We start from the raw sequence: 23,503 nt of genomic DNA on the forward strand, positions 1-23,503 counted from the left end.
TGGGGACACTGGGAGCACTGGGGGTGCTGGTGACACTGGGGGTGCTGGTGACCCTGGGGACACTGACGTGTCTGCAGGCCGGAGGACGCGGTTCCTTCCCTCTCCCGGCAGTTCCCGGCCGTCCCCGCAGCCCGAACACGGACCCGATGTCCCGGAGTGTCCTTGTCACCGCTGCCCGGCGGGACACGGCTCCGGGGCCGCCTCGGGGGTGCCGGGCTGGCGGCCAGAGGGTCCCAGTGGGCTCAGGGATGGGGTAGCGGCCCCTGGGTTTGGGGGTCCCGGCTGTGCCCCCCGCCCCTGCCGGGACACGGCGGGCGCTGCTCGGGGGTCCCAGCACCCAGAGGCGCCTTTTGGGGAGCGGGTGACCGGAGCGGGGCTGCGGGTGCTGCTCGCAGCCCCCGCCCTGCCCCGGGGCCTCAGCCAGCAGGCAATTTAGCTAATTAAAACTTCTCCTGGGTTCCCAGGGCCGGGAGCCAGCAGAGAGGAAGAGGGAGCGGGAGAGGAAGAGGGAAAGCGCCGCCGGGCCCCAGGGACAGATGAGGTGACCCGGGGGCGGCAGCTCCCGGTGCGGGTCCAGCTGTGGCACGACCGGGTGGAAGCAGCTCCCGGGGTGGCTCCAGCGATCACCCCAGCCGGGGTGGCCGTGAGGGGACAGGCGGGCCCAGCACGGCCGGGCAGGGGGCAGCGCCCGGGCCCCTTCCCAGCGCCCCAGGGATGGTGATCCCTGAGGGAGAGGAGGGCAGGGAAACGGGTCCTGCCCCTGCTGCGGGGCCGGGGTCTCAGCTGCACCCCTGCCATGTCCCCGGAGCCCCCTCCTCGTGCCCCGCCTGATTCTGGTGGCACTGACCCTGGTGACACGGTTTTGTCCCTGGGGGTGACAGCGGCTGGCCCTGCCCCGCGCGGGGACCCGCACAAGGGCCGGGGAGGGGAGCCCAGCCCGGAGCCCGGAGCCGGGGATGGCCCCGGGATCGCTGTCGGGGCGCTGCCACTGCGCCGTGCTGGGTGACAGATGTCACCTGTGAGATCTGTGCCCCACGTCCCACAGGGTGACACTCGCGGGCACAGCCGTGGGGACACCGCGGTGGCGGGGGTGCGCTCAGGGCGGGGGTCGGGGGGCCCAGGGTACCCCCACCGCGGCTCTCGGCCTTGTTTTGAGCCGGAATTCCCTCTCGCTGGGGCAATGCAGCAGCAGCCCAGCGGCACAGCCCAGACCGCGGCAGGAATTCCCCGGGAGCCGGGCGGCACCGGGGGTCGCGGCGGGGGCCGGCCGTGCCCCCCGCCCCGCTCGGGGCCGTGTCCCGCCGCCCCCGCCGGTCCCCCCCGCGCCGGGATCAGGTGCTGCCCCAAATCCCCCCGCACGGGGCCGGGTGTGTGGAGCCTTTGTGTCCCGATAATGCGGAAGAATCCCAGCGATTCCGGGCACGCGGAGGCCCCCGGCCCTCGGCCTGGGGAAGCCGCGCCGGGGGGAGAGGGAACCCCCAACCCTGGGGTCCGGGCGGGCTCGGGACCCAGGGGTGCCGGGGGTCCTCCCCCAACCCCCCCGGGAGCGCCGGCCCCGAGCAGGGTGGGGGTCCCGGCCGGGGGTCCCAGCGAGGGAAGCTGTGGGGACCCCTCCCCTGCCGCCTCAGGAGCGGCCCCCAGGAGCGCCCCCCGGGACCCCATCACCCGGTCTGGGGGAGCTGCTGCCCGGCAGGAGCGGGACCCGTCTGATCCCTGCGGATTTACATTCCTTAGTTGTTCTGCAAGGCCCCATGTGATGCTGGAAAACATGGAATCAGCCCTGGCAGAACCGGGGGTGGTGCTGCCCCCCGAGGGGGCCGGGGGGGCACACGGGGCTGTCCCAGCTGGGGCACTGGGCTGCATTGGAGGGGCTCTGTTCCCTCGGGGTCCCCGTCAGGGCAGGGGGAGTTGGGGTGCCCGGGGGGGCCTCGCTGCCCGGCGGTGCCAGGCGGGAGGACACGGCGGGGCTTGGCAGGGCCCGGCGCGACATGGCACGGGACAGCCCGGACCCGGCCCGCCACCGGGGCTGCGGGGGGTGCCCAGACCCCCCAATAGCCCCAGTCCCATCCCACTGCCCCCAGACGGGTCCCCCAGCCCAGCTCAGCTCCAGGGCCCCTCCCCAGCCCCGGCCCCGCGCCGGGAAGGTCCCGGGGGCAGCGGGGCCGAGGGGGGCCGGGTACGTGCGGTACCGGGGCGAGGTTCGGGGCCGGCGCGGCCCTGGGGTGCTGCGGGGTTGGGGCGGTGCCAGGGAAGGTGCGGGCCGGGGCTGCTGCGGAACCGGGACTGGTGCGGGGCTGGGGGCTGCGGGGCTGGAGAGGGGCCGGGGAAGGTGTGAAGGCGGTGCGGGGCCGAGGGGGCCGGGGGCAGCGCGGGGTCTGGGAAGGGCAATGCGGGGTCTGGGAGGGGCAGCGCGGGGCCGGGGTGCCGCGGGACTTGGGGGTTGCGGGGCAGCTGCGGTGCCGGGAAGGTACGGAGCCGGTGCGCAGCCGGGGGTCCGGGGCCGGTGAGGAGCAGAGGGCGGTGCGGGGCTGCTCCCGCCCGCGGCTCCTCCCGTCCCGTTGGGCTCCTCCCGCCCGCCGGGCCCGGCGATATTTAACCTGGGCCGGGGCGGGGAGCGGCAGCGCCGAGCCGGGACAGAGCCGACCCCGAGCCAGCGCAGCCCGGTCCCGCTCAGGTACCGCCGGGACCCCGCGCCGCCCCCGGCTGCGGCACAGGCAGAGAGCGGGGCCGGGGCAGGACGAGAAGAGGGCTGCTATCTGGAGCCGGATCCCAGCGCGACCCCCCCACCGAGTCACCGTCCCCGTGTCTCCCGCAGCCGCTGCCGCCGCCGCTCGTCCCGTCCCGTCCGGCCATGCGAGCCCCGGCCCCGCTGGCGCTGGGTTGCGTCAGCTTCGCGCTGTGCCTTCTGGAGCTGCCCCACGGCCGGGCCCTGCCGCCGCGCAGGTGAGGGACCCTGCCCGCACCCCCTGTCCGTACCCCCTGCCCGCACCCCTGCCCCGATCCCTGCCCGGACCCTTCTGGAACCCCCTGCCCTCTTTCTCTGCCCGGCCCTCTGCCCGGGACGAGCCCCCGCCCGAGCCCCTGCCGAGCCCACTCCCCGCTCGTCCTGCACCCCCGCACCCTGCCCGGCCCTGCACCCCCTTTTCCCGCACCCCCTGCCCGCCACCCAGCTCCGGCCCTCCCCGATCCTCCCGGGATGGGGGCCTGGGGGGGTCCTGGGGCAGCGTCTCCTGCCGGGCCCCCACCCCGGGGACGCGGTGCCGGGCGGGGGGTGCGGGGTCCCGGCCCCCGCCATGGGCGCTGGGGGCACCGGGGGCACGGCACGCCGGGGGGTGCCAGGTGTGCGAAGGTGTGCAGAGGTGTGCCAGGTGTGCAAAAGTGTGCAAAGTTGTGCCAGGTGTGCGAAGGTGTGCCAGGTGTGCCAGAGCCGCGGGGGCTGGCACACGCCGGGACAGAGATTTAGTGAGTGCAGGAGCTCGGGGGTGCCCGTGGCCGGTGTGGGTGCCCGGGGGGTCTCTGGGGTGCTGAAGTGCCACCTGGGGTCGGGACAGCCCCCCGTGTGAGTGTGCACACCCCGCACGTGCGTGTGCGTGTCCCTGCTCGGGGAGCGCGTCTGGGCCGGCCCCGGTGCCCGGGGATCCCCGCCTGGCTCGGGGGGTGCGGGAGGGGCAGCCTGGCACCGCCGTGGGTGGGGGGCACCGGGGCACCCAGACTCCGCAGGGCCCGGGCAGCCCCTGCCATGGCCGTGGTGGGCTAGGCTGGGGCTGGGGTCTTCTGGGGCACAGGACGAGGGTTAAAATGGGGAGGAAATATTTTAAAAAGGAAAAAGAGAAGGACGGGACTGAGAATTGGACCAAAAACTCCAAGTTCCTTGGAAGTGAGGAAGGGTCCCCTGGGGAAAAGGTGTCCCGGGGACACTGAGGCACGGGGGCGCTCTGTGGCACCGTGGGGGTGCCGGAGGCCGGACCCCCCCGCGGGTGCCCGGGGCGCGGGCGTGGGTGCCACAGCCGGGGCACGTGGGTGCCGGGGCAGAGGCCGTGGGAACGGGGTGGGCGGAGCGGGGGGAGCCGGGGGGGCTCCGGCGGGACCAGCGGGTGCCCGGAGGTGTCGTGTGCGCGGAACACGTGTCCGTGTGCTCGGGGTACGTGTGTGCCTGCAGGTAGCGGCGGCTTCCTCCTCCTCCTCCTCCTCCTCCTCCTCCTCCTCCTCCTCCTCCTCCTCCCCACCGCCCCCCCTCCTCCGGAAGCCCCGCGCTCAGCGCTGGCTCTGGGCTCAGAGGTGCCCGGTGCCTCCCCGCTGCTGTCGCGGTGCCACCCCCGTGCCCGGGAGCCGCAGCTGTGTCCCCCTGACCGTGTCTCTTCTCTCCCGCAGGCCCTCCCCGGCGCGGAGCCCCCCAGAGCGGATTCCCGCTCTCCCCGGAGACCCCCCAGCCCCGCAGCCCGTCGGGACCCTGCGACACCGAGCTCCGGTTTCCCGGCACGGCCCGTGGGCCGCCCTCCGGCACCGCCCGCCCGCCCCGCGGTCCCCCCCGTGGCACGTCCGGCGCCTCATCCTGCGGCGGGACCCCCGGCGGGACCCCCGGCCCGGCCGGGACCGCCGGCACGTCGGGGCACACCTGATGCGGGTGGGCTGCGTGCTGGGCACCTGCCAGGTGCAGAACCTGAGCCACCGCCTGTGGCAGCTGCGGGGACAGTCGGGCCGCCGCGACTCGTCCCCCATGAACCCCAACAGCCCCCACAGCTACGGCTGAGGGGGGGGCGCGCCCCCACCCCGCGGGACCCCCCAAGCACCGCCGCGGGCTCCTCCGCGCCGCCGCCGCCGCCCCGGGGGGCTCCGGGCACCGCGAGCCCCTGATGGAGCCCCGGGGTGGCCAGGGACGGACAGGAGCTGCAGCGGCGCCCTGGGGACTGCTGGTGGCCCGTGATGACCCAGAGGGGTCGTGGTGGCCGGCGGTGGCCCACAGGGACTGGCGGTGGCCCAGAGCGACTCACGGTGACCGGCGCTGGCCCGTAGTGACTCTTGGTGGCTCAGAGTGGCCCCTGGTGGCCGGTGGTGGCCCGTGGTGACCCATGGTGGCTGGCAGTGGGCAGGCTGTGCGGGGCGGGTCCAAGGGCCAGCGGGAATCCCGCTGACCGCAGCAGCACCGGCACCTTGTGCAAGGCCCTCCGGCCGCGCTCCTGCTGACTCAGCGCTCCCGTGCCCGCCGTGGCACCCCCGGAGCCCCCCCAGGGCACCCCCAGCGCCCCAGTCCTTCCCCACGGTGACACTGGGGGTGGGGGCCCGGCAAGGACAGGGCACAGGGACCCCGCTCCGGGCTGGGGGAGCCCCCAGCACCTTCCCCACGTGGGGGTCCCACCTGGGGCTGGCACCTTCCTGGGTGCTGGGGGGGCCCTGCCCTCCTCAGCGTGAACATTGTCCCCTCCCCTGGCACCTTGTCCCAGCCTGTGTCACCCACAGCCCGGCAGGAGCTGGCCGTAGGGAGATGTCCCCAAATGTGGGGGGCCGTGGAAAGGTTGGGGCCTCGTGCCCCACTGCTGCCTGTCCCAGACCTGTCCCCTGCTGCACCCTCGGGGACACCCCCCGTCGTGTCCCCACAGGCTTAGTGGGCGCCCCCATGGGCTGGTGGCCCACGGACATGAGGGGACACGTGTGACATCCCTTTCACCCCGGCTGTCACCCCCCAGAGCTGTCACCCCACGGCCCGGTGGGACAGGGATGTGTGACCCCAGGTCACTGTGCCACCCCCCCTCCTGAGAGCAGCTTGAGCAGCCCCCCAAGAGCAGCAGCCCCATTTCCTCCAGAACCGCCCTGTCCTCCCAGGGCACCCCCATTGCCAGAGCACCCCCATTCCCGGGGCACCCCCATTCCCAGAGCACTCCATTCCAAGAGGCACCCCCATTGCCAGAGCACTCCATTCCCGGGGCACCCCCATTGCCAGAGGACTCCATTCCAAGAGGCACCCCCATTGCCAGAGCACTCCATTCCCGGGGCACCCCCATTCCAAGGGGCACCCCATTCCCAGAGCACCCCATTGCTGGGAACACCCCCTTCCCAGGAACACTCTATTCCTGTGAACGCCCTCTTCCCAGGAACACCCCATTCCCAGAACACCCCCATTCCTGGGAACACCCCCATTCCTGGGAACACCCCAATCCTCCCGGGAGCTCCCCACCCCCATTCCCCAGAGGACCTGGGTGTCCCGGCAGGTTCAGGGACAGGATGTCCCCGGCTGCCACACGGACGGAGCTGCCCCTCGGTGTCCATCCCCTGGGTGTCCCAGTTTCAGCACAGGATGTCCCAGGAATGTCTCAAGTGTCCCCTGGGTGTCCCAGGACGTTCTGGGGTGGGATCCCATGGATGCCACCAGGAGCCCTGTCCACCCCACGGGTGTCCCAGGACTTCCCACACCCCGTGGAGCTGCTGAGGGACACTGGGGGACCTGAAGGGCACATGGGGTCCCCAGGCCTTTGTCCCCTCCCCTGGGTGCCCCCGCTGAGCCCGGTGGGTGCCCGACCCACCCTGGCCCAGGTCGCCGCTTCCCGGGAATCCTGGTTTGCGTGGAATAAACAAAACGTGTGAGGAGGAGGAGCCGGGATGGAGCGTGGTGATCCCATGGGGACGGGCAGGGATGGGGCACGGTGATCCCATAGGGACGGACAGGGATGGGGCACGGTGATCCCATGGGGATGGGGCAGGGATGGGGCACGGTGATCCCATGGGGACGGACAGGGATGGGGCACGGTGATCCCATGGGGACGGGGCAGGGATGGACTGTGGTGATCCCATTGGGACGGGAAGGGATGGGACAGGGATGGGGCACGGTGATCCCATGGGGACGGGCCGGGATGGGGCAGGGTGATCCCATGGGGATGGGGCAGGGATGGGGCACGGTGATCCCATGGGGACGGGGCAGGGATGGGGCACGGTGATCCCATGGGGACGGGGTGGGTGAGGGCAGCCGTGTCCAGGGACAGGCACTGGGTCCCTCAGGGGCAGGGGGTGACAGGCGGAGGCTGTGTTCACATGGCTGTGGGGACAGATGTGGGGACAGTGGGGACACACACACACGTGTGTCCGTGCCTGTGCCCACACGTGCCCATGCCCGGCCGTGCCCACAAGTGCCCGTGCTCACCCGTGCCCTGTCAGCCCGTGCCAGCGCGGGTCGTGCCCGTCACACCCGTGCCATCGCGCTGTCCCCGTTCCCCCCCGGGGCAGTGCCATCCCCGTGTCCCCGCTGTGCCCCCCGTCCCCAGGGCCGGTTCCGCTCCCCGTGTCCCTGCGGGGTCATCCCGCGGCCCCACCCGGGGGTCACCGGCGCTGGGGGTGCCCGGCCCGGGGGTCCCCCAGCCCCCTCCGGGAGCCGCAGCCCCCCAGGAGGGCTCGGGGTCAAACATTAACCGGGGCGGGTTAATTGGTCACCGATTGTCCCCGCGGGGCCGGGCGGGCCCCCCGCGCCACCCCCCGCCATAAAAGCGGGGGTGCAGCAGCCACCCCGCAGCCCGGGAGCCCCCAGACCCAGCATGAGCAGCCTGCAGGAGGTGAGTGGTGCGGGGGGCTGCACCGGGGGGGCAGACACACCTGGGGGGGACAGACACACCCGGGCCACCCCAAACCCGGGGGCAGAGGAGACCCCTTGGCGATGTCGTCCCTGCTGGGGGGTGCCACCCCACCCCAAAGGGTCCCAGCCTGGGGGATCCCCTGCAGGTCGGGGGTCCCGAGGCCCCCGAGCTGCTCCCCACCCCGGGCAGGGTTGGGGGGACAGGGCCAGCCCGAGGGGTGTCCCACAGCACCCGTGGGGCTCAGCCGGGACCTGCACATTGTCCCCAGCGGGAACTCCCGGACTGCTGCCCCCACCTAGGGACAGCCGGGGCTGGACCCCCCAGGGGTCGGGGATGGCACCGCCAGGTCCGTCTGTGCCCCGGGGGGGACAGTGTGTGGTGATCTGTGACAGCATGTGACACCGTGTGACACCGTGTGACAAAGTGTGACATTGTGTGATAGTGTGTGACAAAGTGTGACAGTGTGTGACACTGTGTGACCAAGTGTGGCATTGTGTGACAGTGTGTGATAGTGTGTGACACCGTGTGACAAAGTGTGACATTGTGTGATAGTGTGTGACAAAGTGTGGCATTGTGTGATAGTGTGTGACACTGTGTGACCCCATGCATTGGTGGGTGACACTGTGACCCCCTGTGACGGTGTGATCCCACACGACCAGGTCTCTCCTTGGTGCCAGTGTCCCCCTGTCCCCAACCTCCTGTCCCTGTGCCGTGTCCCTGTCCCGCAGAGCCTGGGCCAGAGGAGCAGGACAGGACCGGACCGGACCCCTGGTCCCGTCTGTCCCTGTCCCCCTCCCGCAGTGCCCGGGCTGGGGGCAGGATGGGACCCCTGAGCGGCTTCTGTCCTTGTCCCTGTCCCCTGTCCCCGTCCCGCGGTGCCCACGCGGGTCCCGCTGAGCCCCCGTCCCCCGCAGGGCCCCGACTCCTCCGAGGAGCCCAAACCCGGCAAGGCCAAGACCGAGCTCCGCAACTACACCGTGAGTGGGGGGTCCCGGGGCGGGCGGGGGTCCCAACCGGGCGGGCCCGGGGGTCCCGGGGGTCTGGCTGCCCCCAGAGCGGCGCTGGGAGTCCCGCCCCGCTGGCAGGAGCAGCCCGGGGGGCTTTGGCAGCCGGGCTGGGTGGGGGGACACGGGGGGAGCCCCGGAGCCCCCCCAGCCCCCGGTGCTGCCCCGCAGGAGGGGAAGCTGATCGACCGCGTGTACAACACCTACCTGCTCATGCACACCCACCAGACCGTGGAGTTCGTCCGCAGGAAGGTGCGAACTACCCCGGGCCACCCGGTGTCCCCCGGTGTCACCCCGTGTCCCCCGGTGTCACCCCAGCGGGGGTGTGCCAGCCCTCCCCCCGCACCCCACACCCAGCCCCGCTGCCCCATCCCAGCCCGTCTGGGGGCACCGAGGGGCACCAGACCCCCGGGGAGGGGACGGCGCTGTCCCCACGTGTCGCCTGTCCCCAGAGCGCCCAGTACGGCTCCTGCTCGCTGCGGAAGATGAGCGTGATGGAAGCGCTGGAGCTGCTGGACCAGCTCGTGGACGAGTCGGACCCCGACGTGGATTTCCCCAACTCCTTCCACGCCTTCCAGACGGCCGAGGGGATCCGCCGGGCGCACCCCGACAAAGGTAGGGCCGGAGCCCGCCCTGCCCGCCCTGTCCCCCGCGGGTCCCCGGCCCCGGGGTGACACGGCCCTGCTCGCCCCCAGACTGGTTCCACCTCGTGGGGCTCCTGCACGACCTGGGCAAGGTGCTGGTGCTGTTCGGGGAGCCCCAGGTGAGCGGCACGGTGGGGAGGGGGATCGGGGGGGTCCCCCCGCGGCCGGGGGACCCTCGGGGGGTGTTGTGACCCCGGTGTCCCCCGGCAGTGGGCCGTGGTCGGGGACACCTTCCCGGTGGGCTGCAAGGTGCAGAAGTCGGTGGTCTACGGGGACTCCACCTTCCACGACAACCCCGACACCAAAGACCCCCGGTACAGGTGAGCCGGACCCCCGGGGGGGTTTGGGGGGCGGGGGCTGCACCCCCGGCCCGGCCGGGCTGCAGGGGGGGTCCAGCCCCTCAGCCCCCACCCCTTCCCCAGCACCGAGTACGGGATGTACCAGCCCGGCTGTGGCCTGGACAACGTCCTCATGTCCTGGGGCCACGATGGTGAGTTTGGGGCGCCGGGGGGGGTTCCCTCGTGAGGGCAGGGCGGGCCCCCCACCCCAAATGGGGCCCTGGAGCCCCCCGGGGCTGTGCTGACCCCCCTGCCCCCTTTGCAAGGACTGTAGCCCTTGGTGTGGGGCAGGGGCTGCAGCTCCTGGGGGGCTCTGTGCCTCTGGGGGGGCTCTGCACCCCTCGGCGTCCCCCCCGGTGGGGGTCCAGCCCCTCCCCACACCCCCCCTTCCTTTTCAGAGTACATGTACCAAGTGATGAAGTTCAACAACTTCGCCCTGCCCAAGGAGGTGAGCTCAGCCCAGGGGGGCTCAGGGACCCCCGGGAGGTTTGGGGGTGCGGGGGGAGCACCCTAAACCCGTGTCCCATCCCCCTCTCCATGCCAGGCCTTCTACATGATTCGCTTCCACTCCTTCTACCCCTGGCACGCCCACGGCGACTACGGGCACCTGTGCTCGGAGGAGGATCGCCGCATGCTGCCCTGGCTCCGAGAGCTCAAGTGCGTGCCCGGGGGGGGGCTGGGGGCTCGGCCGGGCCCCCCGCGGCTCTGGGGGGTGCAGCCCCCCGCCCTGACCCCCTGTCTGCCCCGCAGCAAGTTCGACCTGTACACCAAGCAGGAGGAGCTGCCCGACGTGCAGCAGCTCCGCACTTACTACCAGGGCCTCATCGACAAATACTGCCCGGGGCAGCTCTGCTGGTGACCCTGCACCCCGCGGGGGGACCCCGAACCCTGCCGGGCCCCCCGAACCCCGCCGGGCCCCCCGCAGCACCCCGGGCCCCGTCCTGGGGCTCTACAATAAACCTGCTCCTGTCGCAGCCCCGTGCCAGTCCCCCTGCCCCGGGCAGGACCCCCCATACCCAGGAGAGCTGCGGGGCTGGAATGTCAAAGGCTTTAATTAGAAAATTATAGGAAACCTCTGGGCTCAGGCTGAGCCGGGCAGGGGGGAACCATGGGATGGGCAGAGCCCACGGGGGGGAGCACCCCAAAGTGCTGGGGGGGAACCCCAAAGTGACCTGAAGGGCTGGGCAAGGTAACCGGAGGGCTGGCACTGCCCAAACTGCTCCAGCCCGTGGGCACAGAGCCCCCACCCGCTCTGAGCCCCTGACCTGTGCTGAGACCCCCACCGTGGGGCCTGGAGGGGTCCCTGGGCAATGGGGAGGGTCCCCCGACATTGGGGCTGGGTCCCCAAGGGGTTCCTGGGCACTGGGGCAGGGTCCCCAGAGACTGGGACATGTCCCCAAGCAGCCCCCGAACCCTAGGGAGGGGTGCTCAGGTAGCAGGGAGAGGTCCCCAGGAGTGCCTGGACACTGGGGAGGTGTCCCCAAGGGGTCCCCAGGTAGCAGGGGGAGGTGTCCCCAAGCCCTGGCTGTGTCCCCACCCCGCATGGCCACACCGTGCTGAAGGCACTGGCACACGGGCACCCCCGGGCCGGGGTCCAACAAGCGCTGCCCCCCCACCCGGGGACTCCCTCCCTGCCCCCCGTTTTTGGGGGGGCTGCGGGGGCTACTTCTTCCTCTTGTTGCCGTGCCGGCCCTCGGGCCGTGCCCCCTCGGTGCCCCGCGCCCCCTCGGTGCCCCGCGCCCCCTCGGTGCCCCGTGCCCCGTTGCGCTCCCCCCGCTCCCGGGGCCCTTTGTGGCGGGCGGGGGGCGGCCCCCCCCGGGCCCGCCGGGCCAGGGCCCGCAGCAGCCCCGCGGTGGCGGCCACCAGGTAGAGGGACCAGAGCAGGGCGGGGCCCGAGAAGGGCTGGCACAGGCGGCGCACGGAGCCCAGCAGCCGCGGCAGCACGGCGTCAGCTCGGCGGCGCAGAGGGGGCTTGTCCTGGGGGGAAATGGGGTCAGGGGGCTTGTCCTGGGGGGAAATGGGGTCAGGGGGCTTGTCCTGGGGGAAATGGGGTCAGGGGGCTTGTGATGGGGGAAAGGGGTCAGGGGGATTGTCCTGGGGGAAATGGGGTCAGGGGGATTGTACTGGGGAAAATGGGGTCAGGGGGCTTGTCCTGGGGGAAAATGGGGTCAGGGGGCTTGTCCTGGGGGAAAATGGGGTCAGGGGCTTGTCCTGGGGGGAAATGGGGTCAGGGGGCTTGTGATGGAGGGAAAGGGGTCAGGGGGATTGTCCTGGGGGGAAATGGGGTTGGGGGATTGTGATGGGGAAAATGGGGTCAGGGGGATTGTGCTGGGGGAAATGGGGTCAGGGGGATTGTCCTGGGGGAAAGGGGTCAGGGGGATTGTGCTGGGGAAAATGGGGTCAGGGGGCTTGTACTGGGGGGGAAATGGGGTCAGGGGGCTTTTGCTGGGGGAAAGGGGTCAGGGGGATTGTGCTGGGGAAAATGGGGTCAGGGGGCTTGTACTGGGGGAAAGGGGTCAGGGGGATTGTCCTGGGGGGAAATGGGGTCAGGGGGATTGTCCTCAGGGAAATGGGGTCAGGGGGATTGTCCTCGGGGGAAATGGGGTCAGGGGGATTGTCCTGGGGGAAATGGGGTCAGGGGGATTGTCCTGGGGGGAAATGGGGTCAGGGGGATTGTCCTCGGGGGAAATGGGGTCAGGGGGATTGTCCTGGGGGGAAATGGGGTCAGGGGAATTGTCCTGGGGGGAAATGGGGTCAGGGGGATTGTCCTGGGGAAAGGGGTCAGGGGGATTGTCTTGGAGAAAAAATGGGGTTGATGGGGGAAAGGCATTGGATGTGAGGGAAAAGGGCTAGGGGCTGAAAAAGGGGATCCTGGTGTGGGAATGGGGTCAGGAGACAGGGAGAGGGAGGGAAGAGGGTCAGGGGAAAGGGAAGGGGGGATCAGGGACTGATAAAGGGGATCAGGGTGAGGGAATGGGGCAAGTGAAGGGGGTCAGGGAGGGGGAGGTGGGGTCAGGAAGAGGGAGTCGGGGGAACAAGGGACAGGGAAGGGGTCCGGGGACAAGGGAGAGGGAGGGATGGGGGCTCAGGAGTGAGGGAAGGGGGGATCAGGGGCCAAAATAGGGGTCAGGGTGGGGGGAGAGGGTCAGGGGGCCAACAAAGTGGGTCAGGGAAGGGGGCTGGGATGGGGGCTTGGGGATCAAAGGTGAGGGAAGGGGAGCAAGGTGAAGGAAGAGAGGGTCATGAGCAGTGGAACAGGGTCAGGGAGAGAGCTGGGGGCAAGGGAAGGGGGGTCAGGATCATGGCAGGGGGTCAGGGGTGCTGAAGGACGGGGGTCAGGGCCCAGGGAGGGGTCACCCCGTGCCCACCTTGAGGCCGTGCTGGCTGAGCAGGGACTCCAGCGTGGGGTCTCCCAGGGACACGGCCGGGAAGAACTCCTGCACGTGCTGCCGCCGCCACCACGGCGCCGGGCCCGGGCTGGGGACACAGGGGGCTCAGGTGACCCCAAACCCCCCCGAGGTTGGGCTGGGGGCTGCAGGGGCCCCTCCCCGCTCACCTGCCCTCGCTGGGGGATGTGAACCAGTACTTGTAGAGCTGGGCCCGCAGGAAGGTGGGCGGGCGGGCGTGGAACGGGTACCGGGACTCGTCCGTCTGCACCAGGCGGATCACTGCGGGACAGGGGTCAGGGCTGGGACAGCCCCGGCACGGGGGGACAGCCCTGGCACAGCCCCAAACACACCCGGGGACAGCCCCAACACAGCCAGGGACAGCCCCAACACACCCCGGGGACAGCCCTGGCACGGGGGGACAGACCTGGCACAGCCGGGAACAGCCCCAAACACACCCGGGGACAGCCCCAACACAGCCAGGGACAGCCCTGGCACGGGGGGACAGCCCTGGCACAGCCCCAAACACACCCAGGGACACCCAAACACACCCGGGGACAGCCCCAACACAGCCAAACACAACACCCAAACCTTAACAGGGACACCCAAACACACCCAGGGACACCCCCAGGGCTGCAGGAACACCCCAAACCCAAACAAGGACACCTCCAAAGCCGTGGGGACACCCCAAATCCATCCAGGGACACCCCAAAACCACGGTGGCACTGATGCTGGGGAGGTCCCACCATACCCTGGATCCCCAGAGCCCCCAGCCCCCTGTGTCCCCAGCCCGCCTGCCCTGCCCCCAGAGCCCCAGCACTCTGTGTCCCCTGTCCCCAGAGTCCCCAGCCCCATGACCCCTGTCCCCACCCTCCATGTCCCCTATCCCTAGAGCCCAGCCCCATGTCCCCTGTCCCCAGCCCCTGTGTCTCCTGTCCCCCCAGCCCCCATTACCCCTGTCCCCACCCTCCATGTCCCCTGTCCCCAGAGCCTCCAGCCCCCATGTCCCGTTTCCAGAGCCCCCCAGCCCCCGTTACCCCTGTGCCCACCCTCCATGTCCCCTGTCCCCAGAGCCCCCCAGCCCTGTCGTGTCCCCCGCGGTGTCCCCGTGTCTGACCGTCGGGCTGTCCCTGCAGCAGGCGCAGCACCAGGGCGCTGAACCAGGGGCTGCTCTGGTGGGGCCCGAGGGCGGCGAACCAGAGCTGCCAGTCCAGGCGGGGCTGGTGCGGGGCCACCACGGCCGGAGCCACGCTCACGTTCCCGGGCTTGTACATGAACTCGATCTCCTGCGGAGGGAACGGCTGCCGTGGCAACGGGACGGGCACACCTCCGGCACCCAGCCCCACCCGGGGCCCGGAGTCACCTCAGCCCAGGACAAGGACATTCCCACCCAAAATCCTGGGATTCTGTAAAGAGACACCTACGGCACCCAGCTCCACCCGGGGCCCGGAGTCACCTCAGCCCAGGACAAGGACATTCCCACCCAAAATCCTGGGATTCTGGAAAGAGACACCTCCTGCACCCAGCCCCACCCGGGGCCCGGAGTCACCTCAGCCCAGGACAAGGACATTCCTACCCAAAATCCTGGGATTCTGGGGTAGGACACCTTTGGAACCCAGCCCCACCCGGGGCCCCGAGTCACCTCAGCTCAGGACAAGGACATTCCCACCCAAAATCCTGGGATTCTGGAAAGAGACACCTCCGGCACCCAGCCCCACCCAGGGCCCGGAGTCACCTCAGCCCCAGGACAAGGACATTCCCACCCAAATCCTGGGATTCTGTAAAGAGACACCTTTGGAACCCAGCCCCACCCGGGGCCCGGAGTCACCTCAGCCCAGGACAAGGACATTCCCACCCAAAATCCTGGGATTCTGTAAAGAGACACCTCTGGCACCCAGCCCCACCCGGGGCCCGGAGTCACCTCAGCCCCAGGACAAGGACATTCCCACCCAAAATCCTGGGATTCTGTAAAGAGACACCTCCTGCACCCAGCCCCACCCGGGGCCCGGAGTCACCTCAGCCCAGGACAAGGACATTCCTACCCAAAATCCTGGGATTCTGGGGAAGGACATCTCAGCACCTGATCCAACCAAGTGGCTGGAGTTACCTCAGCCTCAAGAAAACACCTTCCCACCCAAAATCCTGGGATTCTGTAAAAGGGACATCTCCAGAACCCGATCCAACCAAGGGCCTTGAGTCACCTCAAGCCGAGGAAAAGGACATTCCCACCCAAAATCCTGGGATTCTGTAAAGAGACACCTCCAGAACCCGATCCAACCAAGGGCCTGGTCCTGCCCAGGGTCACCACAGCCTCAGAAAAAGGACACTCCCACCCAAAATCCTGGGATCTGTGACAGGGACTGCAGCAACCACAGCTGACCCAACCATGTGTCTTATCCTGCTCGGGGTCACCTCAACCCCAGGAAAACACCTTTCCACCCAAAATCCCAGGATTCTGTGGCAAGGGCACCTTCAGAACCCAATCCAATCAAAGGCATAGTCCTATCCATGGTAAAGCCCCAGGAAAAGGACATTCCCACCCAAAATCCTGGGATTCTGTAAAAGGGACATCTCCAGAACCAATCCAACCAAGGGCCTTGAGTCACCTCAAGCCCAGGAAAAGGACATTCCCACCCAAAATCCTGGGATTCTGTAAAAGGGACACCTCCAGAACCTGATCCACCAGTGCCTTGAGTCACCTCAAGCCCAGGAAAAGGACATTCCCACCCAAAATCCTGGGATTCTGTATAAGGGACACCTCCAGAACCCAATCCAACCAAGGGCCTTGAGTCACCTCAAGCCCAGGAAAAGGCCATTCCCACCCAAAATCCTGGGATTCTGTAAAAGGGACACCTCCAGAACCTGATCCAACCAAGGGCCTGGTCCTGCCCAGGGTCACCACAGCCCCAAGGAAAGGACCCAGGGTGGCTCTAATCCCAGCGAGGGACAGGATGAGAGGAAATGGCCTCGAGTTGCAGCAGGGAAGGTTTAGGCTGGATATTGGGAAAATTCCTCCTGGAAAGGGCTCCCCAGGCCTGGCACAGGCTGGAGTCCCCAACCCCCAGAGGGATTTCAAAGCTGTGTGGATGTGGCACGCGGGGACATGGGCAGTGGTGGCCCTGGCAGTGCTGGGGACGGTTGGACTCCATGATCTCCATGTTCCCAACCAGACCAACTGCACCATTCCCTGCTCCTGCCCTCTGCTGCCCCTTGGGCCTGGCAGGAGGAGCTCCAGGGGCAACTCCTTGGCAGGAAAAACTGGGCCTTGGGCCTCCATGAGCTCAGACCCCCTTCCCAACCCCGACTCTGTGTCCCCACCCTTGGCTCAGTGTCCAGCTGTGCCCAGCCCAGGCTCTGTGTCCAGCTGTGCCCACTCCTGTGCCATGAACAGAGCCTATCCAGCTGTGCCCAGCCATGGCCAGCCAAGACTCTGTGCCCATTCCCGTGCCCAGCCCAGACTCTGTGTCCAGCTGTGCCCCCTCCCGTGCCCAGCCCAGACTCACGGTCCAGCCGTGCCCCCTCCCGTGCCCAGCCAAGACTCAGTGTCCAGCTGTGCCCATTCCCGTGCCCAGCCCAGACTCTGTGTCCAGCTGTGCCCATTCCCGTGCCCAGCCCAGACTCACGGTCCAGCTGTGCCCAGCCCAGATTCACGGTCCAGCCGTGCCCCCTCCCGTGCCCAGCCCAGACTCACGGTCCAGCTGTGCCCATTCCCGTGCCCAGCCCAGACTCTGTGTCCAGCTGTGCCCATTCCCGTGCCCAGCCCAGACTCACGGTCCAGCTGTGCCCGTCGTAGCTGCCCTCCAGGATGACCTCGGGCCGGCCGCCCACGCCGGTCATCCTGCGGAAGAGCCCGTAGGAATTGACCACCTGGAAGCGCTCCACGGCCCCGAACATCTGGTGGATCCCGGGCCACAGCTTCCCGTTGGACTCGTGCTCGATGTAGGTGAAGGGCACCTGGGGGGGCAGGGGGGCTCTGTCACGGCCTGGGGGGGTTTGGGGGTCCCCAAGAGCCCCGTGGCCCCCAGGCCTCACCAGGCTAACGGCGAACAGGCCCACGGTGGCCGTGGCCATGATGGCCCACTGCAGGGTGGCCCAGAGCTTCCAGAAGCATCCCCGGACGCAGGCACATCTGGGGGCACACAACTGGGGGGTTATGGGGGCAAAGAGGCTCAGCCCCCCCGGTTTGGGGGTTAAAACCCCCCACGCTGTGTCTGACTGCTCAAATCCCAGAGCAGGGTCACCCCTTCCCACTCCCAGGGTGTCACCCCAGTGTCCCCCATGCCCCTGGGAGCACCTGGATTTTACCCACACCCCTGGGGGCACCGTGGTTTCACTCACAGCCCTGGGGACACCCTGCTGCACCCCCATGCCCCTGGAGCACCCTGTGTCCTCCACGGGCACCCTGGTGTGCCCCACACCCTCAGGGGCACCCTGCTATCCCCTCTGCCCCTGGGGGCACCCTGGTGTCTCCCACCCCCTCAGGGGCACCCTGGTGTCCCCCTCACCCCCAGGGACACCCTGGTGTCCCCCTCACCCCCAGGGGCACCCTGGTGTCCTCCACACCCCCCGGGGCACCCTGGTGTCCCCCACCCCCTCAGGGGCACCCTGGTGTTCCCCTCACCCCCGGGGGCACCCTGGTGTCCCCTTCACCCTTAAGGGCACCCTGATTTCACCCATACCCCTGGAGAGACCCTGGTGCCCCCCACGCCCCCGAGGGCACCCCAGTGTCCCCCCACGCCCCCGAGGGCACCCCGGTGTCCCCCCACACCCTCGGGGGCCCCTGGTGTCCCCCACACCCACCGGTACATGGCCACGAGGATCTCCCAGGACAGGGACAGGAAGGCCACCCCCACGAGCGGCAGTGTCACCGTGCGCAGCCACGTGGTGAACTCGTGGTAGGTGAAGGCTGCAGGGGGCACAGGGGGGTCAGGGCCAGCCTGGGCCAGGCCAGGCCCCGGTGCCATGGGAGGGGCACGCAGGCCGTGCCCTCTGGCACGTACCCACTTTGGAGTCCAGCAGTCTCCTGTCCCAGTCCAGCTCCAGGCCGAAGTAGCGCACGGTCCAGCAGAGCAGGAGCCCGTAGGTGCTGAGCTCCAGCAGCGTGCCCAGCACAGAGCCCAGGCTGGGGGGCCAGCCTGGGGCACAGAGGGGCTCAGAGCCTGCCTGGGACCCCCCATCACAGCCCTGGGGTCACCCACGGGCACAGGGCCCTGCCCACGGTGTCACCTGTCCCCTGCCCAGCCTGGAAAGGACCCCCCAAACCGGGGATGCTGGGGGTCCCATTGATTCCAGTGGTGCAGGGATAGGGAAGGGGGAGGGAAAGGCCCAGGAGCAGCAGAACCTCACTGGGATACAGAATTCCAAAGGGTGGGAGCCCCTTGTGGGGTGACAGCAATGCCAGGAAGGATGGTCACACAGGTCATTTATCCTTCCTTAATTCCCTGATTTCAGAGGGAAGTGAAACTTCCTCCTCCTCCCCCTGGCTCTGACCCACTGGAGCTCCAGCCCCAACATCAGGGAAGATCCAGGGAATCTGGGAATCGTTGGGGTGGGAAGGGACCCCAGAGCCCCTCCAGTGCCACCCCTGCCATGGCAGGGACACCTCCCACTGTCCCAGGCTGCTCCAGCCCCAGTGTCCAGCCTGGCCTTGGGCACTGCCAGGGATGCAGGGGCAGCCCCAGCTGCTCTGGCAGTTCCAGCCCAGCCAGGTATCCCTAATTCCCAAGATCCCATCATGCCTGCCCTCTGGCCAGGCTGGATGGCCTTGGAGCACCCCAGGTCAGTGGGAGCTGCTCCCACCTGTGGGCACTGGAATGGGATGGGATTTAAGGCCCCTTCCCACCCCATCATTCCCTGATTTCACAGCTGTGCCCCACACCCCTGGGGTCCCCCCGGGCACAGCCCCCATGCCCCTGTCCCCACCCAGTGTGGGCTGGGGTCTCACCGCTGCCGTGCCTCCTGCGGGGCCGGCCCAGCCAGAGCCCCACGTGCTCCTCGTCCAGCAGGGAGAAGGACAGCACGATGGTCAGCGCGTTGAAGAAGTTGTAGTTGCCCGTGAGGATGATGAGGACCTGCAGCAGGACCTGGGGAGGGACAGGATGGGTTTGGGAGTGTCACAGAGCCAGGGGGACAGAGGGCACTGGGCACATCCCGACCAGCACCTCCAGTGTGGCCATCTCCTCTCCCAGTGCCCGCAGGGACGAGCCAGCCCAGCCCACCCCCAAGGCAGGAGTCCTCTGAGGTGCAGGGTGCCCACCCCAGCCCCAAGGCAGGAGCCCCCTGAAGTGCAGGATGCCCACCCCAGCCCACTCTCTGAGGTGCAGGATGCCCACCCCAGCCCACCCCCGAGGCAAGAGCCCCCTGAAGTGCAGAATGACCACCCAGCCCCAGCCCACCCCCAAGGTGCAGGATGCCCAGCCCAGCCCACCCCTGAGGCAGGAGCCCCCTGAGATGCAGGATGCCCACCCCAGCCCACCCCCGAGGTGCAGGGTGCCCACCCCAGCCCACCCCCGAGGTGCAGGGTGCCCAGCCCAGCCCACCTCTGAAGTGCAAGATGCCCACCCCAGCCCACCCCTGAGGTGCAGGGTGCCCACCCAGCCCACCTCTGAAGTGCAACATGCCCACCCCAGCCCACTCCCTGAGGTGCAGGGTGCCCACCCCAGCCCACCCCTGAAGTGCAGGATGCCCAGCCCGAGGCAGGATGCCCAGCCCACCCCTGAGGTGCAGGGTGCCCAGCCCGAGGCAGGATGCCCAGCCCACCCTGAGGTGCAGGGTGCCCAGCCCGAGGCAGGATGCCCAGCCCACCCCTGAGGTGCAGGGTGCCCAGCCCAAGGCAGGATGCCCAGCCCAGCCCTGAGGTGCAGGGTGCCCACCCCAGCCCACCCCTGAGGTGCAGGGTGCCCAGCCCACCCCTGAGGTGCAGGGTGCCCAGCCCAGCCCACCCTGAGGTGCAGGGTGCCCAGCCCAAGGCAGGATGCCCAGCCCAGCCCAAGGCAGGATGCCCAGCCCAGCCCTGAGGTGCAGGGTGCCCATCCCAGCCCACCCCTGAGGTGCAGGGTGCCCAGCCCAGGCAGGATGCCCAGCCCACCCCTGAGGTGCAGGATGCCCAGCCCAAGGCAGGATGCCCAGCCCACCCCTGAGGTGCAGGGTGCCCAGCCCAAGGCAGGATGCCCAGCCCACCCCTGAGGTGCAGGGTGCCCACCCCAGCCCAGCCCTGAGGTGCAGGGTGCCCAGCCCAGCCCACCCCGAGGTGCAGGGTGCCCAGCCCACCCCTGAGGTGCAGGGTGCCCACCCCAGCCCACCCCTGAGGTGCAGGTGCCCAGCCCACCCCTGAGGTGCAGGTGCCACCCAGCCCACCCCTGAGGTGCAGGGTGCCCAGCCCGAGGCAGGATGCCCAGCCCACCCCTGAGGTGCAGGGTGCCCATCCCAGCCCACCCCTGAGGTGCAGGGTGCCCACCCCAGCCCACCCCTGAGGTGCAGGGTGCCCAGCCCAGCCCACCCCAGCGGTGCAGGATGCCCAGCCCACCTGGCAGTAGAAGGCGAAGAGGCGCAGGCGGCGCAGGGGCGCGAAGAAGAGCACGGGCACGGCCACCTCGATGACGTAGGTGGCCACCACGCTGAGCTTCTGGAACCACACGGGCAGCTGGTGTGCCAGCCACGCGCCCGGCGTGGGGATGCACTGGCTCTCGTAGTGGTACGTCAGAGCTGGGGGGCACAGCACAAACCCCAGGAATTCACCCCAGAATGGGCTGAGCCTGGTTTACCCATCCCAGAGCACAGCCAGGGCTGATCAGGGAAAAGCTTCCCGGGGCAAAAATGTTTCCAAATCGAGGGGTACCTCGGGGTTGGGGGACACAGGGGGGTCCAGGGGGGCATTCCACAATCTCCTTCCCAAACATCACCCCAGCTCTGTGGTTTTCCCCACGTTGCAGAGTATGAGCAATGCTAAAGCTTCCTGAGGCAAAAATGTTTCCAGATTAAGGGGTTCCTCAGGGTTGGGGGACACAGGGGGGCTTTCCATAATCTATTCATTAAACATTGAACCTAATCTGGGGTTAATGCCAGTTTTTCCAAGGCTGATCAGGGAAAAGCTTCCCAGTGCAAAAATGTTTCCAGATTAAGGGGTTCCTCAGGGTTGGGGGACACAGGGGGGTCCAGGGGGGCTTTCCATAATTTCCTTCCCAAAAATTCACCCCAGTTCTGGGGTGAAGTTCCTCACTGCAGAGTACAACCAGTGCTAATGAGGGAAAACTTTCCTGGCACAAAAATGTTCCCAAACTGAGGGGTACCTTGGGGCTGGGGGATACAGGGGAGCCCAAGGAGGCTTTCCATAATCTGATCATTAAAAATTGAACCTAATTCGGGGTTAGTGCCAGTTTTTCCCATTGCAGAGTGCAAGCAATTCTGGGAATTCCAGAACTGGAATTCAGAATTAAGTGCTACCTTGGGGCTGGGCACACAGGGGGCTTTGGGGGGGCTTTCCACAACCTGCTTCCCAACAATTCCCTGGAATTCCAGGCTAATGCAGATTTTCCCTACCATGGAATAGAATCAGTGCTAAACAGGGAAAAGCCTCCTTGCAGAAAAATCCAAACTAAACAGTACCTCAGAACCGAGGGGGCAGGGGGGCCTTTCCACAATCTAATTCCCAAAAATTCACTGGAATTCCAGGCTAGCAACTGAACCCCCAAAGCTTCACACCCTCACCAACAGCTGAACCCCCAAACCTGCAGCCCTCACCTGTGATCCCCCATGTGGGGCAGCAGCTCATGAGCTTCACAACCCCTAAAACTGGAGGATTTCCCCCAAGTGCTGAGCCCCTCAGAGCCCCCCTCACCTGTGAGAGCCCCAACACCTGAAACCCCAAACTTGTGAGCCCTCCAAAACACCTGAACCCTCAGAGCTGCACCCTCACCAATACCTGAACCCCCAAACCTGCACTCCTCACCAATACCTGAACCCCCAAACCTTCACCCCTCAATAACACCTGAACCCCCAAACCTGCACTCCTCACCAATACCTGAACCCCCAAACCTTCACCCCTCAATAACACCTGAACCCTCAGAGCTGCACCCCTCACCAATACCTGAACCCCCAAACCTGCATCCCTCCCCAAACACCTGAACCCCCAAACCTGCACCCCTCACCAACACCTGAACCCCCAAACCTGGACCCCTCACTAACACCTGAACCCTCAAACCTGCACCCCTCACCAACACCTGAACCCCCAAACCTGGACCCCTCACTAACACCTGAACCCTCAAAGCTGCACCCCTCACCTGTGACCCCCCCCAATGTGGGGCAGCAGCTCATGAGCTTCAAGAACTGAGCCCTCTCACCTGTGAGCCCCCCAACACCTGAAACCCCATACCTGCATCCTTCCCCAAACACCTGAACCCCCAAAGCTGCAGCCCTCACCTGTGAGCCCCCAAACACGTGAACCCCCAAACCTGTGAGCTATCCCAAACACCTGAACCCCCAAAGCTGCAGCCCTTACCTGTGATCCCCCATGTGGGGCAGCAGCTCATGAGCTTCATGCCCCTAAAAGTGGAGGATTCCCCCCAAGAACTGAGGCCCCCTCACCTGTGAGCCCCCAAACACGTGAACCCCCAAACCTGCATCCCTCCCCAAACACCTGAACCCCCAAAGCTGCAGCCCTCACCTGTGACCCCCCCCCCAAATGTGGGGCAGCAGCTGATGAGCTCACGCCCCTGGAAGCGGAGGATTCCCCGAGAGCTGAGCCCCCCTCACCTGTGAGCCCCCACCAGGTGGGGCAGCGGCTGGTGAGTTTCACCACGCCCGAGGCGAACATCAGGCGGAAGAGCAGCCAGCGCACGGCCCAGAAGGTGACGGCGTCGTGGGGCCTCCAGGTGGGACAGCCCCGCCGCAGCAGGCGCAGGGGGGCCACCAGCACGGCCAGGAACCCGGCCTCCAGCAGCAGGCTGTCCCTGGGGGGGGGGACAGTGCTGAGACCCCCACCCTGCTCAGGGGGCTGGGGACACGGCTACACCCTGTATGTGGGGCTGGGGACACGGCCACACCCTGTATGTGGGGCTGGGGACACGGCCACGCCCTGTATGTGGGACTAGGGACACGGCCACCTCCTGTATGTGGGGCTGGGGACACGGCCACGCCCTGTATGTGGGGCTGGGGACCCTGTCCTGCTGAGCCCCCACAGCCCTGACATGCTCCGGTCCCCAGAGTCCCCCACAGCCCTGTCCTTGTCCCCAGAGCCCCCAGTGCCACCTGCCCTGGTCTACAGAGCCCCCCACCCCACCGTGTCCCCTGTCCCACTCCCCAGGACCCTCTGTGCCCCCCACCCCTCTGAACCCCCGCCCTGGGGGCCCAGGAGGGTTCCCCAGCCCTGAGCCCCCCAAAAGCCCCAGAGGTCGGGGGGCCTGACTCACCACTGGAAGTACAGGAACACCTGTCCCACCTGCAGAGAGGGAGTGGGGTGGGGATCAGCCGGGGGTCTGACACCCCCAGACCCATCCCCGTGGGGAGAGACCCCCCTGGCAGGGGAGCAGTGGGAGGTGACAGCCCCCCGGGAGGTGACAGCCCCCCTGGGAGGGG

General features: G+C 68.3%; 3 protein-coding genes and 2 long non-coding RNA genes across 6 annotated transcripts in view; 2 read left to right on the top strand and 3 right to left on the bottom strand.

Annotated features, from left to right (window-relative positions):
- The first annotated feature begins 2,634 nt into the window (after positions 1–2,634).
- On the top strand, positions 2,635–6,588 carry ADM2 (adrenomedullin 2). Its single transcript, XM_050985144.1, has 2 exons — positions 2,635–2,943; positions 4,372–6,588. The coding sequence occupies exons 1-2, from the start codon at positions 2,852–2,854 to the stop codon at positions 4,748–4,750; spliced, it is 471 nt and encodes a 156-aa protein (XP_050841101.1). The 5' UTR covers positions 2,635–2,851; the 3' UTR covers positions 4,751–6,588.
- Positions 6,589–7,453: 865 nt separating this feature from the next.
- On the top strand, positions 7,454–10,519 carry MIOX (myo-inositol oxygenase). The gene is made up of 10 exons (XM_050969865.1): positions 7,454–7,538; positions 8,474–8,536; positions 8,735–8,815; positions 9,016–9,178; positions 9,259–9,326; positions 9,418–9,527; positions 9,630–9,697; positions 9,944–9,993; positions 10,090–10,202; positions 10,296–10,519. The coding sequence occupies exons 1-10, from the start codon at positions 7,521–7,523 to the stop codon at positions 10,402–10,404; spliced, it is 843 nt and encodes a 280-aa protein (XP_050825822.1). The 5' UTR covers positions 7,454–7,520; the 3' UTR covers positions 10,405–10,519.
- A 60-nt stretch (positions 10,520–10,579) lies between these two features.
- Positions 10,580–23,503, bottom strand: part of LMF2 (lipase maturation factor 2) — a 13,899-nt gene continuing 975 nt past the window's right edge. The window contains exons 2-13 of the mRNA XM_050985153.1: positions 23,338–23,493; positions 22,682–22,878; positions 20,457–20,635; positions 18,876–19,014; positions 17,932–18,066; positions 17,732–17,837; positions 16,964–17,060; positions 16,703–16,885; positions 14,049–14,217; positions 13,102–13,213; positions 12,914–13,022; positions 10,580–11,552 (exon numbers count right to left, since the gene is read on the bottom strand). Coding sequence (XP_050841110.1) covers positions 11,208–11,552; positions 12,914–13,022; positions 13,102–13,213; positions 14,049–14,217; positions 16,703–16,885; positions 16,964–17,060; positions 17,732–17,837; positions 17,932–18,066; positions 18,876–19,014; positions 20,457–20,635; positions 22,682–22,878; positions 23,338–23,493 — 1,927 coding nt within the window. The 3' untranslated portion in view covers positions 10,580–11,207. The remainder of the gene's footprint in view (positions 11,553–12,913; positions 13,023–13,101; positions 13,214–14,048; positions 14,218–16,702; positions 16,886–16,963; positions 17,061–17,731; positions 17,838–17,931; positions 18,067–18,875; positions 19,015–20,456; positions 20,636–22,681; positions 22,879–23,337; positions 23,494–23,503) is intronic.
- LOC127059108 (uncharacterized) lies at positions 14,226–16,531 on the bottom strand. Of its 2 annotated transcripts, XR_007776578.1 has the most exons (5): positions 15,153–16,531; positions 14,911–15,057; positions 14,760–14,816; positions 14,445–14,666; positions 14,226–14,351 (listed from the first exon to the last, which is right to left on the bottom strand). It is a non-coding gene; the product is annotated as an uncharacterized LOC127059108 (long non-coding RNA). The 2 variants fall into 2 exon arrangements; XR_007776577.1 differs by having other exon boundaries at positions 14,911–16,531.
- LOC127059110 (uncharacterized) lies at positions 20,663–22,669 on the bottom strand. Its single transcript, XR_007776580.1, has 3 exons — positions 22,131–22,669; positions 21,918–22,064; positions 20,663–21,851 (listed from the first exon to the last, which is right to left on the bottom strand). It is a non-coding gene; the product is annotated as an uncharacterized LOC127059110 (long non-coding RNA).

This window comes from Serinus canaria, chromosome 1A, assembly GCF_022539315.1.
Source record: "Serinus canaria isolate serCan28SL12 chromosome 1A, serCan2020, whole genome shotgun sequence".
In the NCBI taxonomy this organism is placed as follows: domain Eukaryota; kingdom Metazoa; phylum Chordata; class Aves; order Passeriformes; family Fringillidae; genus Serinus; species Serinus canaria.

Bases quoted from the DNA above. Each gene is read 5' to 3' on its own strand.
- ADM2 (XM_050985144.1), top strand. From the start codon at position 2,852: ATGCGAGCCCCGGCCCCGCTGGCGCTGGGTTGCGTCAGCTTCGCGCTG. The intron at 2,944-4,371 runs GTGAGGGACCCT...TCTCTCCCGCAG, and splicing joins CGGGCCCTGCCGCCGCGCAG to GCCCTCCCCGGCGCGGAGCC.
- MIOX (XM_050969865.1), top strand. The intron at 9,327-9,417 runs GTGAGCGGCACG...GTCCCCCGGCAG, and splicing joins TGCTGTTCGGGGAGCCCCAG to TGGGCCGTGGTCGGGGACAC. The intron at 9,698-9,943 runs GTGAGTTTGGGG...CTTCCTTTTCAG, and splicing joins CATGTCCTGGGGCCACGATG to AGTACATGTACCAAGTGATG.